The sequence below is a fragment of the Netta rufina genome (assembly GCF_964035555.1).
Source record: "Netta rufina genome assembly, chromosome: 1".
Lineage (NCBI taxonomy): Eukaryota > Metazoa > Chordata > Aves > Anseriformes > Anatidae > Netta > Netta rufina.
In genome coordinates this window covers 22073566-22085900 of record NC_140123.1, presented here as the reverse complement: position 1 = coordinate 22085900, position 12335 = coordinate 22073566, and the positions used below count along the sequence as shown (strand labels likewise).

Genomic DNA, 12335 nt, shown 5'->3' with positions numbered 1-12335 from the left:
TCTGCTGACTCCAGCTGCCTGGTCTGTTAGAAAAGTTTTTTTCTGTTTTCCTGACAAAGAGGTGTAAAATACATCACTGGTGTGATATCTGACTCGAAATCTTCAGCTATCTGAATTATTCTTTATTAAAATTTCTGCATAATTTATAAGATGGCTGCAATAAGCCATATACAGAGCTGCTACCTGTCCTCCTCTAACGAGAAAGGTGGCAGCATTAAAAGGCAGAGTTTTATCCCAAAGGGGAAGTTTGCTCAAATCAGTACCAAAAATGTGTTAAGTCATAACAAGGCAGAGAACAAATTCTTGGAAATTATGGGGCAGAGAGAAAAGTGATTAGGTATAAAAGAATGGGGAAGAGTAATTTTGTCTTCATTGCAGCTGTTTTCATCTGGGACCTGAAAATGGGGGGCTGAGAAAAGTTAAGGTGGAAAATTAATTTTTGGACAAAATCTCACTTGCTGCACTCGGCAAACACCAGTGGAGTCAGCTTGGCTTGGCAGCGATGCTCCTGAGGCAGTCTGAGCAAATTTCTTTTTTCTTCTTCGGATGTCGAGAGGTTTTTTTTTGGTTCTCGGAGCGCTGCTTCGAGGGCTCCCCCTCGCGGTCATGCAGCCCCCAATTCCCTCAGCTGCTCCTCTTCTGTCTGGCTTTTTAGTCCCTTTAAACCAACTTCATTGCTCTTCTCTGCACACACTCGAGGACCTCGATGTCCTCCTTGTAGTGAGGGGCCCCAAGCTGAACACATCTCTGCTGCAGCTGGTAGCTGTTTAAGACGAAAGGCTTCAGCTTGCTGCCTTCCCTGGTCAGGAAGAACATTTGGGAAGGTTGAGCCAGAGTGTGGCTGGCTTCCCCAGTTTTTGGCAGGCAGCTTTAGTCATCCCCCATCTGAGCATAAATCTCCAAAGTAGTTCTGTTAGGTCAACCATCTGGATACAGCATCTTCGGTTGATATCTGGCCAGTAGAGTCAAGCCTTTATTTTCAGCAACTTTCCATGGGACCCTGTTTTTTGACTTAGAATTGTAAAATCGTAGAGTCATCTAGGTGGGAAAAGACCTTCAGGATTAACAAATCCAACCACCAACCTGACCCACCAAGTCCCACCACTAAACCATGTCCCTTGGTGCCACGTCCACACATCTCTTAAACACCTCCAGGGGTGGGGACACCACCACCTCCTGGGCGGCCCGTTCCACGGCTTGGCCACCTCTGTGAAGAAATTCTTCTTGATGCCCAACCTAAACCTCTTCTCCAGACTAAACAACCCCAATTCCCTCATTATCTCCTCTTATGTCTTGCTTTCTGGTCCCTTCACCAGCTTCATTGCTCTTCTCTGCACACACTCAAACACCTCGATGTCCTTCTTGAAGTGAGAGACCCAGAACTGAACACAACATTCAAGTGTGGTCTCACCAGTGCCACATAAAAGGGGACAATCACTTGTACTGGCATTTCCCCGTGTATGTGCCTACGTATCTTGATGAAATCCTGTCTCAGTTTATGACAACTAGAGGTTTGTCTGACTCAGTGAGAGCAAGATTTCTCCTACTGCATTTATTTTCGTATAACCCATAAAAAGAAAATGAAGATGGAAAGCAGGCATAAACAAACATTGTTCAGAGCAGCAATTTTTTTTCCATTCCAGTTTCAGTACAGTTTGGCAATGCAAGGCACGATTGTGCATACTGCATATTTGATACTCCTTACCCAGTGCTCTCAGTCTCTGCAGCTCTTGCTTTGGACTTTGGGGAGGATGACTGCCTTGCAGCCCATGGCACCGATCTCTGCACAGGCCAGCTAGCAGCTGGCAAACCAAGATGGAAAATCGGAGTGTTGCCATTTTCCCAATATTTATTTTCTTGATTCTGCTTCTGCTGGAAGGCTCATTCATGCTTTTATTTTCTGTTATGTCAAAGTAATAGATTTCTCTAAGACCTGCACAAGTTTAAGCCACCCTTTCTCATCTCATATAAATACTTCTAGCATATCATTCTTTTTTTTTTTTTTTTTTTTTTTCTTACTATACAACAGTTGGAATCATCTCAGTCCAAAATATCCTTTCTCAGCCTAAAAACGTTCCTGGATTCACACAGGATAAAGGTAGAGGATAGAAGCAACAAGCTCTAGCAGTTAACAGGACAGGGAGTGCAGTTTTCTGCCGGGCATAGGCTGCTTTCCATCATCCTCCAGTGGGAGGGCTGGAAACCTGGCTTGCAGAGGTGTGTGTATGGTGGGGAATCAGTATGCTTGGTGTAGATATGTTCAAGAGCTTTGTGATTTGTTTATTTTTATCTTCCTTTCAGCCCTGCACCTTGCTCTAAGCCCAACCATCTCAGGAGCTGAGGAAACAAACAAAATAAAATAAAATGAGAATAAAACAAAACAAAACCAAGACCCGAGGACATAAATCTCCCAAGTCATCAGCAGAGAGATGTTATTTTGTGATTCACTGCTTATTTGTACTGTTAAGGGCTGGCTTTAGGGACTGGTGGGAATCAGACACATTTCACCCAGCAGTCCTACTTCTGTTTATCTTTTCTTTTGTTTTGTGCAGCAATGGGGCTGTCATTACTCTATCACTCCTTTAAGGCCAAATAGTGAGATTTCAAGCTGCAGACCTGGGAGAAAGGCTCATATGAAGCATTCCAGACACATCATGCTGTTGAGGCACTAGAAACTTTTCCATGCTGCCCCAGCTGGGAGCTGCCCAGGGTCTGCAGGCTCCTGAGTTGATACAGAGCCATTGGGATAAGGCAGGAAAAAACCGTGGTCCTTCCTTCTCCCCCTGCCTTCAATTTCTGCATCTTCTTTCCTCAAAAGTGTGAATTCTAGGTTTGTTTGCTTCCTGGAGAGGCAAGTGTGACTCAAGGGAAGATGCATCGACCCTGTCCCTCCCTCACAAGTTTCTGGGATGCAGAACTAAACCAGGAAGGCTCAGGAGGGTCTCCAGCGAGTTTGACAGATGAAATACAGTCCTGAAGAGAAGGAAAAAGGAAAGACCAGAACTTGGGTCCTTGGGTGAGCTGAGGGCAGGCTCTAAAAGCAGATAGAGAGCTTCATTTTGCCATTGCCCTGGGCAGGCACAAGGAGTGTTTGGAGAATGTCTCTGACCTGACCTTCCCAATGGGCAGGAGGGAGAAAATATTCTACAATATTTGGAGACATACTTCTAAAGTGCGATGTATCAGTACTTTTGAAAGGTTTTCTGAATCGCTTTTTCACTCAGTTTTGATGCACAAAGGCAGAGTTTGCAAATACATGATATATCTGTGTATTTCTTCTGCCTTTTAATAAAGAAGATGCAATCTTTCTACAGTTTTGCTGCATTTTATTTTTATTTTTATTAAAAAGGTTATCCCTGGCAGAAAGATAGACAGGATTACATTTGTTTCCTATTTCTGTTTTACAGTTCTTGTTATGACAGCAATAACTTTCACTTCTGCAATGAATCAAAATATATCTGAGATTACATGTGTATTTATCAGCCAGAAGGATGAAGATTCAAGAACACCAAAGTCATCAGTATCTTCTAAGGTAATCTAACAGAGAACAAGTTGCTTATAAAATATTCCTGTCCATTCCAGAAATACCTTCCCAGAAGCTTACAACACCCTAACCCTTTAGCCTGTGGGGATGTCACAGTCGAAATAAAGAGAGTTAGGAAAAAAAAATGCTACAGAAAGTTAAAGGGAAATACATATCACAATTCATTCTTTGAAACTGTAAATAGGTAAGTATAATTTTTCTCTAAAACCAAGTCGTTAACTGCTGCCTTGAAGCTATCTCTCGTCAGCTTGCCTGAATACTGCTGGAAATCAATTTAAAAAGCTATGTGCCCTCATGGGAAAAATGGTCTGTGGGGATTGGCAAGGCCATGATGTGAAGCAATGATCACATACAGCCATAGCTGAACACCAACACGTGTGCCTCAGCTGGTAGGACTGGAAGGGAAGCTGAACCCTCTCCCACCACCAAAGCCCATAAATCCTTATCTGGTCTAACCCTTGCTTGAGAGCCCAAAGCTAGATAGGGAATCAAATATGAATCCTTTTCCTTCTTTCCTGCCTCCAAATTTTCTGCCTCCAAGTTTCGAAATGGCAGGAGGTCAGTAAGAGATGGTGTGCTACTAAGTTATAAAGAAGCTGAGAGCTACGATTAAAGTATTTCCTGAGGATTCTTGTTTCAAGACAGGTTTGTGAAATCTTTTTTATTCCTGGAAAAATAAATCAATAATTCAGATAGGTGAGAAGCAGACTAACAAGTGAAAGGTGCCAACACCTGTCCCCCAAACTGTAGTGGTTGTCTTTTAAATGTAAGAGTCTGATGTAGTCTCTCCTATCACAGACAGATAAGTGAACATCTTCTGGCTTTCTCTGGTCTCAATAATATTTCAGTCATTTTAGATGAAATCCCTTCTATTACAGGTATGGTGCTTCATGCAGTATTTCATCAGCTTTCATGATCTTGATCATATAAAGTACTTTCCCACTTTCCCACCATGAAATTCCTAATGTGTCATTTCTATTTAGTACACCAGCCAAAGCTGTGCTGTCCTTGTATCTGAGGAGGCAGAATATGGCTGTTATCTCTAGATACCTCTCAGATCAAGAAAAGGGAAAAAGAAGGAGCAAGGAACGAGCATAACCACATCATTTCCACCTCCCACTCACTGCCCAGGGTGCCTGGCCAAGCACAGCATGTGACAGAGGAGACAGCAAACCCTGTCTTCATTGGATAAACTTCACCTGACACAGTAATGGAGACATTTAAGGGCTACTGTTCATGTGGAGCTATTTAATTGCCACCTTTTGCTGCAGCTAAGCTTAGGGACTCATTAATCCACCATCAGCTTGCTGCATGCCTATAGAACATTTTCCTTCTGGCTGCAGCTCTCCTTTGGATGTAGACAACGGTGAGGAAATGGAAGGTGTGAAGGTACCCAGCCCAAACCTTCTCTGCCCAGTAAAGCCCACAAGGAGCTGAGGAGCAGTCTAGCCAGATGCTGTGATGACAAGCAGTGGAATGCTAAAGAAAAAAAATATATATTTATCTAGTCCTGCCTTTGCACTGAGGTCTCAAACAGAAAGATGTTATTATAGTTCTTCTCTGTCTTCCTATGGTTCTACATGAAAGGAAGCAAAAATGAGAGTAAAGAATAACCACTAAGGGAAATTATCATGTTTCTGGCTGAAGTTGTTCTGTGATGTCTGTCTAGAGAGCAGAATTAACTAAAGCAACAGGGATCCTATCATGTTCCCTTGTGCAGTAGAATTTAACATATTTATGGATGTTTGACACTAGAAAAGAAAATGAAAGTATGTTGAAGGTGTTACTTTTGTGTAATTTCTATTCATATTTGGCAATTAGGAGGCATTATTAATTTATGAAAGCTTTTTCCAGAAGAACACCCTTTTAAAATATTTGAGTATGAAAAAGCAAATAAAGCTAATTGCTACCAAATACATAACAATCTGTTCTCTCGCATTGCAGATTTCTAATATTTTGGAAGATCTCGGGTGCTATTTGAATTCTCAAGGAACAGAGAACATCTATGCACCAGCTAAAAATGTGGAAGTCGATGTGTTTGAAGATATTGAGTTAAGAGTGATAATGAACATTTCAGAGATCATTTCATGCCTTTGGTTCTTTAAAGAGAGCCAAGCTTGTAAACCTTCATTGGACTCGGAGAACAGGTAAGTCAAGGGATGTTCTGGATCAAAGAATGAATGAGGGATCATTTCTTTCAGGATGCAAATGGAATGTTTTCTGTGTGACCTTTCTTGTGTATAATAATAATTTCATGTTATGCATTTTTTTAATCTTCTCATCTTTCTTAAATGTTGTCACCAGTCAGCATGCTGCTGATTGTTGATGTGTACACAGCAAATGTACTTAAGAATCTTAAACTCAGAATCATTAGAAATAAATTCAGTCTTTTAATTTGTATAGCATCATGCATGGAGCTCTCCAGGAACTTTCTGACACTGATCAGTTTGAGGTTTGCAGTGTTCATGTGAGGAAAAGGTTTTGATTTTATAGTTAAAGCAACTGAGGCATGGAGAGGTCTGTGATTTGTTAAGGTCACGGTGCAGACCAGGAACAGTGCCAGCACCAGCTTCTCAATTTTTACAGCCAAACTGGGGGTGGAAACCGAGCCCAGGTTATTGCCTCCCATTGCAGGACATGTGGGATGGGATTGTAGGTAAAGCATTTCCCTGTGGACCTCCACAGCTGTCCTAAGCTCAGGAAGCTCATCCTTCCCAGTGCTCAACGTTAGGTATGTGCTTGGGTACCTGTGGCTGTGAGGTCCTATGTCCTTCATGTGTAGGAAGATACATGAAAACACTTCAGATCACAGGGTGCTGTGTAAATAATGAGCTCTAGCATCTCTGAATAGTTTTTGTACACAAAGTACAGAGCTAATGGAGCAGATGCTTTTATTGTGTCTGCTGCCTATTACCTTCCAGATAATAAATACAACTTTATTTTCTCTTTTACAGATACGTTACTTCCTTGGCTTTTTCCCAAATAAGAGAAACACAGGCTGGAAAATACACTCTCTCGGTCATAAGTAAAAACAGCAATTACACCATAATTGTTCCTGTTTTCATCCGCAGTAAGTATGGCTAAGATGAAAGGAGTCACTCCATCAGTAGGTCCAAGGGGAGAGGCACAAGTTCACCTAAAGCAGTGAGCTCCCACTTTTCTTCGTGAAGCATCTCTCTTTCCCAAACACTTCTTGTCGCCTGTTGAGCCCCACGCTGTGTGCCAGTTTTCTCACATGCTGCATTTCAAGAGCCCTCCTAGATATGCACAGGACTCAGAGTTGTCTTCAGAGGCTGAAGTCAAAACCACAGACTGTGTTGCCGCATGCGAGCCAGCTTTCACTAGTCAATAAAACATGCAAATGAACAAATAAAGATGTAAATGTGCACCAGCCCTCTTCTCCCCTTCGAGAGATTTCCTCCTGTGCCAAAAGGGACAGACCAAGAGTGGCTTTTGTGTACTCCCAAAGCTCGCGGGCTGGACTTGTTTACTTGTGTCTTAACCTATTCATTCTCCGATGGCTCCAGGGTGAAACACAGCAGTGCTGCAGCTGCTCACACATGGTTGCATGAGAAGCTGGCATTGCAGCTGCTGAGCTCAGCAAGTCATGGCAGAGCACATACACGAGGTGCAACTTCTTGAAAGGCTCACAGGGGGAGCAGATTTGGGTGAATTGCCTCAAGGACCATGCAGGGGATATCCCTGGGGAGAAGGCAACTACTGCAACCAAGTTCAATTTTCCATTTATAAGTAGGGCTGTCCAAGAAGTATTTTTTTTTAATGACCTATGTTGACATGTTTTTTTAACAGAAGGAAAATAACATTATTTTGTCTGCAAAGGGCCAAATTTATATATAAATTTTGAAAATTTTATAGAAGAGTCAAAGGAAAAAAAAATCAATCCAAAGAGCTAAAAGTCTGGCAAAGTTGATAGGACCAAGCCCTTCTAGAGACAGATTTAACAAGAAGCATTATTACTTGATTTAAAAACAAAACAAAACAAAACAAAACAAAACAAAACTGTGACTAATCACAACTTAATCAACATTTTTAACCCTTCATTATTTGTTTTTGGTGTATTTCTTCTGATGGACTCTTTTCTCCCTCAGGTGTCAGAAGTGACACCTCCAATTTCTCCTTATTTAATTTAAAGACCTATTGCATGTCCCAGTTATAATTCTAACAGCTTCATTGAGGGGGCAGGCTATTAAATATTTGATTAAAATTTACCTTCACTTCCATAGTAATAGGCTTTAGAGGTTAAAAAATGTTATTACTTGTGCAAGCAAGAGCAGTTCAAAACAGCCTCGATAAAGATCTTCTCCATATCAATTACTTGGGTTGTCTTCTCTGTTCTTGTGGATCTAATGTCATAATTACATCTCATAAAATCCTTCAGGCTGGTTGTGAACCCTTCAACTGAGATGTGAATCTCTATAGGTGAAAAAAAGCCTTCTAGGCTCAGCTTGTAAGAGAGAAATGAACAAGGAAAGTAAAAAGGCAAAATATTGGTTTCACTTTATCATGTTGCTTTTGCGGGAAATGGAAGAATGACTCTAAAGAAAATGTCAGTCTTTTGGGTGGAAGTTTTAATTTCATTGTAAGATGACCTAAAACTTGGCATTTGTCCTTTTGAGTCAAATCTTAAAGAGTTTTAATGCATTGTCTGCTTTAATGCAAGTCTGAGCCTGACAGGTTCAGGGGACTGGAGCTGCCTGGAAACTTTCCCTCTAGGTTCCAGATGTGCAGTGGAGGAGCCTGCGGGTGGTCAGAAGTCATCACCCCCCGATGGTCCTCCATTGTGTGTCTGACCTGATGGAGCAACACTTGACAATCCTATCTGGAGCAGAGACTTTGTAGTTTCAACAGCTGTTCCACCAAGGGCCAGGGGCTTGGGATGTGATTTTGGAAGGTGTCTGTGCTCCTGCCCTGTGAGGTGAATAGCAGCCACAGCAAGTTAACACCTCGGTATCAGCCTCAGGATCATCCTCTGGTGTGTAGAAGCAGGTTTTTGATAGCAGGGACGCTGTGCATTTAGCAATCAAGACTGAAAAGCTTGTGAGACCAACCCTCGATATCCCCAGGGTAGAATCATTTTATTTTCCCTTAGCACTGAAAGCTCGTGAAGCAAATTACAATCCTGTGACTTCATGTGCTGTGAAAAGAGCAAAGCACTGTCTGTTTAAAAAAAAAGTCAGCATTTTTTAACATTCACATTATTTTTAACAGATAAACCAGGCAAACCCTATTTCAAGAGGAGTGGAAAACTGGATGCTATAGAGTGCATATCGGAGAGCTACCCCCCGCCATCTGTGCAGTGGACGTTTTGCAAAACACCCGACAGGAGGTACAGCATATGTTTATACACATACTGAACCTCTAGGCTGGAAGTTTACCATCTTCTGACAAGAAGGGCAGAGACTTTGTATTGTTTAGTGTTCCTGGCAGGTTGGTTGGATTATTGAAGAAGATCTTTAGGGTCAGCATGTTTGCAGGAGAACGCAGTGGGCTCTGCTGGTTTGCACATCCATGTGTCTGCATGACTCACTCTTGGAGCGTTGCAGCACATTTTTCTTAGAAATGTTGGCTGTTGTGCTCTTTTGGAAACTTCCAGCTGTTGGCCTGGAAATGCTGTTCCAGATTCTGGTATTCTGATGTCACCAAAAGAGATCAGAAATATCTCCTTTCCCTCTAGCTTTTCACATTTTTTGGAAGCGTGTTCGCAATGAAGCTGGGGAGATGTTATAAGGAATCATATTTTTCCTATCTAAATGATTTTTCCCATTCTATTAACATATACGATTGATTCTATTAACTGTGGGAATGTGTTCAAATAAGCTCAAAGGAAACAGCCCTCGGTGTGTTTTGTGCAATGGCCGTAGGCAATGCCTTGCTCTGCTGTGTGGCAGTTTGGGATCTGGGTTTCATAAAGGTTGCTGGATTTGCAGCAACTCCTGCCAGCAGGAATTCAGAGATGTGGTGTGAAAGCCCAACCTCTATCATTTCACTTTTGCCCAGATTTTAGTCATAGAATTACCTGTTTATGCACCAGTTTGAGCATATTCAGGTCATTTCAGCTCATTTTTCTGCCTAGACTGTGACATTTTTATTTTCTTATCTTTGCCTTTCTTAGTTCCTTTTTATTCTGCCATGTAAGATCCAGTTTTCCCACTATTGTTTGCATATTCTCATGGTGTGGAGATTTATCAGATTTATTCTCTTGAGGTTAACCAAATGAGTCAATGAATAATTGTGCTTTTAATTGCAGTTGCCTTAATAAAATGCATGAAGGAAATAGAGGAGAAGATGGCATACAGAAGGCACAACATGAATTAAGTCATAGAGGACTATTCCAAAGTTATATATGGTGCTGTGCAGCTAATGACCTGGGCAGAGAATGCACCAGCCTGTTTACTATAGGTAACTACCCTCTAGAGTATATTCATGCGTGAGCTGAACCCTGCCACTGGAGCTCATCCGAGTACAGTTTCTGGACTCAGCTATTTGTTCATAACCACTGGAACAAATCTAACAATGCCTGTGATTGCTCTGGGTTGTGTTTAACCCGAAATTCTAACAGCTATCTGTGGTCTCTGTAAAAAATGTCTTGCCCTTCTGTGCTTTCTAAACAGCTATCATTCATTTCTGCATGCTTTTAGGACTGTCGCAGCGAAATGTACTTCAAAACATTCTTAAAACATATAAATTTTGTTTTGTTTATCTGTTGTTTTTAAATAAAGCTGACTTGAACTAAACTCTGTGCTAAACTGTGCCCTAACATAGCTTGTAGATTATGACAAACATTTGGGTAGAGACATCTAAATCCATCAAATTTACTGATTTCATGGTTAATGAGTAATTTCCTCAAATTTTAATTGTCATTACAATATAATAATGTATGTCTGTAAAGTATTAGAAGAACAATTATTGATTTAAATGAGCATTGTTCTAGGCAGCGTGACAGCTGTTATTTCAGTGCCTATGTTTTGCTTTGTAGATTTAAATGAAAGACAAGCAGCACCTCTACCTGAATTACTCCTCAAAGTCGGGGAACCATTGCTGATCAGATGCAGAGCTCTTTATCGTAACTATAAATTCAGAATAAATTTGTCTTTTGAAAACAAAAAAGTGCAGCAGGTAAGAAAAAAGGGGACTTTTAAAAAATGGGTAATACTGGGCACTGTCAACGGCATAATTGGAAATCTCTGTTGAACACCAGGATCGTAGGTTTGATGGGTTAGATTATCTGACAGACCACTCGGCTATCCGGATCCAGTACGTGTTTGCTTCAGCAGCAGAACGAGGCGACAGTGGACGTTATACCTGCTCCTCTACAGTGCATCCAAATCAAACTGCTCTGGTTACAGTTTTAGGTAATTCCATCCCTGGCGTTAATTCTGTCCCTTGGCTGGTTGCTTTGCTTTGTTTTCTATATGGCAGATCTTTGCTCGCAGGTGTGCAGCATGTGTTTGTAGTGATTTCTCAGGAAAAATCCTGTCTGCACTTACTGGCAGCCTAGGAAAGCCAAGAGATTAGTCTGAACTGAGTCATGCAGGTACCTGAAAATAATGAACTTTTTTTTTTTTAATATATATTGCTTTCCAAATAATTCCCATTAAATTAGGATTAAAGTGCTTTTAGAGGTGAAATGAACTGGCACTGTTTGGAGGTCTAGCCCACACGATTGTTTCAGTGTTATTTCTCAAAGCACAGGCTGGGATTTGGCTCGTGTTATTGTAGGTGACTCCCAGCCAGCACGACACAAAGCCACAACAGCTTTGGGGACACAAAGCAACAGGGAGCCATGCCTTGATGTTCCTGGGCAGGGGAACCCCTATGCCATCAACTCAGATGTAGGCATCTGCAGAGCAGATACAAAAAATTGGAGGTAAAGCCCTGCAGAAAACACCATTTCTGGAGCTGGCCAAGAATATAAAATGCATGACCTGCCCCATGTTTAGCTCTTAGTGCTCTGTGTATTAGCCTGGCCAGAGTCTGGAATGACCAGTGGCTGGTCTCAACTGCTGTGAGGCAGAAATGTCTTGCTGTGGTTCCACCATGGGCTTTGGGATGTTGTAGACATCACCTTGGTCTTCTCCTCAGCACATCCTCCCACTACATCTCCCTATAACACACATAGGGAACCCCCACCCCACCTATGAGCATGGTCTCTTCAGGCACTCATTGCTGTAGTACAGAAAAAGAAGAAGAAAAGGAAAAAGAAAAGGAAAAAGAAAAAGAAAAAGAAAAAGAAAAAGGAAAAGGAAAAGAAAAAGAAAAAGAAAAAGAAAAAGAAAAAGAAAAAGAAAAAGAAAAAGAAAAAGAAAAAGAAAAAGAAAAAGAAAAAGAAAAAAAAAGAAAAAGAAAAAGAAAAAGAAAAAGAAAAAGAAAAAGAAAAAGAAAAAGAAAAAGAAAAAGAAAAAGAAAAAGAAAAAGAAAAAGAAAAAGAAAAAGAAAAAGAGAAAAAGAAAAAGAAAAAGAAAACAACACAGAAAATCTATATCAGGTCTGATCTGGGTCCACTGGGAAGCAATCAAACAAATGCAAGGCTCTTGGTGGTGGGCTTTCTCACCCAAAATGCAGGGCAAAAGAGAGAGGACCTTTGCTTCATCTTATGTCAAGGGAGTGACTGACAAGTGGCCATTTGAACTTGCCAATAATTTAGGGAAAAGGAAACCTGGGGAAAAATTTTAGCTCCGTAACCTGTGGAACTGGTAGCAGAATGAAATCTTTTGCATGAATTGTGAATGTAAGCACAGAGATCCCATGAAGAGCTCGTGATGACAGACCT

General features: G+C 41.2%; 1 protein-coding gene across 1 annotated transcript in view; it reads left to right on the top strand.

Annotated features, from left to right (window-relative positions):
- FLT3 (fms related receptor tyrosine kinase 3) overlaps nt 1-12335 on the top strand; it is a gene marked incomplete at both ends in the record, with an annotated part of 38082 nt that overhangs the window by 5338 nt on the left and 20409 nt on the right. The window contains 7 exons of the mRNA XM_084306301.1: nt 3408-3532; nt 5489-5691; nt 6499-6614; nt 8774-8891; nt 9813-9964; nt 10542-10681; nt 10764-10917. Of these exons, the coding sequence (XP_084162427.1) occupies nt 3408-3532; nt 5489-5691; nt 6499-6614; nt 8774-8891; nt 9813-9964; nt 10542-10681; nt 10764-10917 (1008 nt within the window). The remainder of the gene's footprint in view (nt 1-3407; nt 3533-5488; nt 5692-6498; nt 6615-8773; nt 8892-9812; nt 9965-10541; nt 10682-10763; nt 10918-12335) is intronic.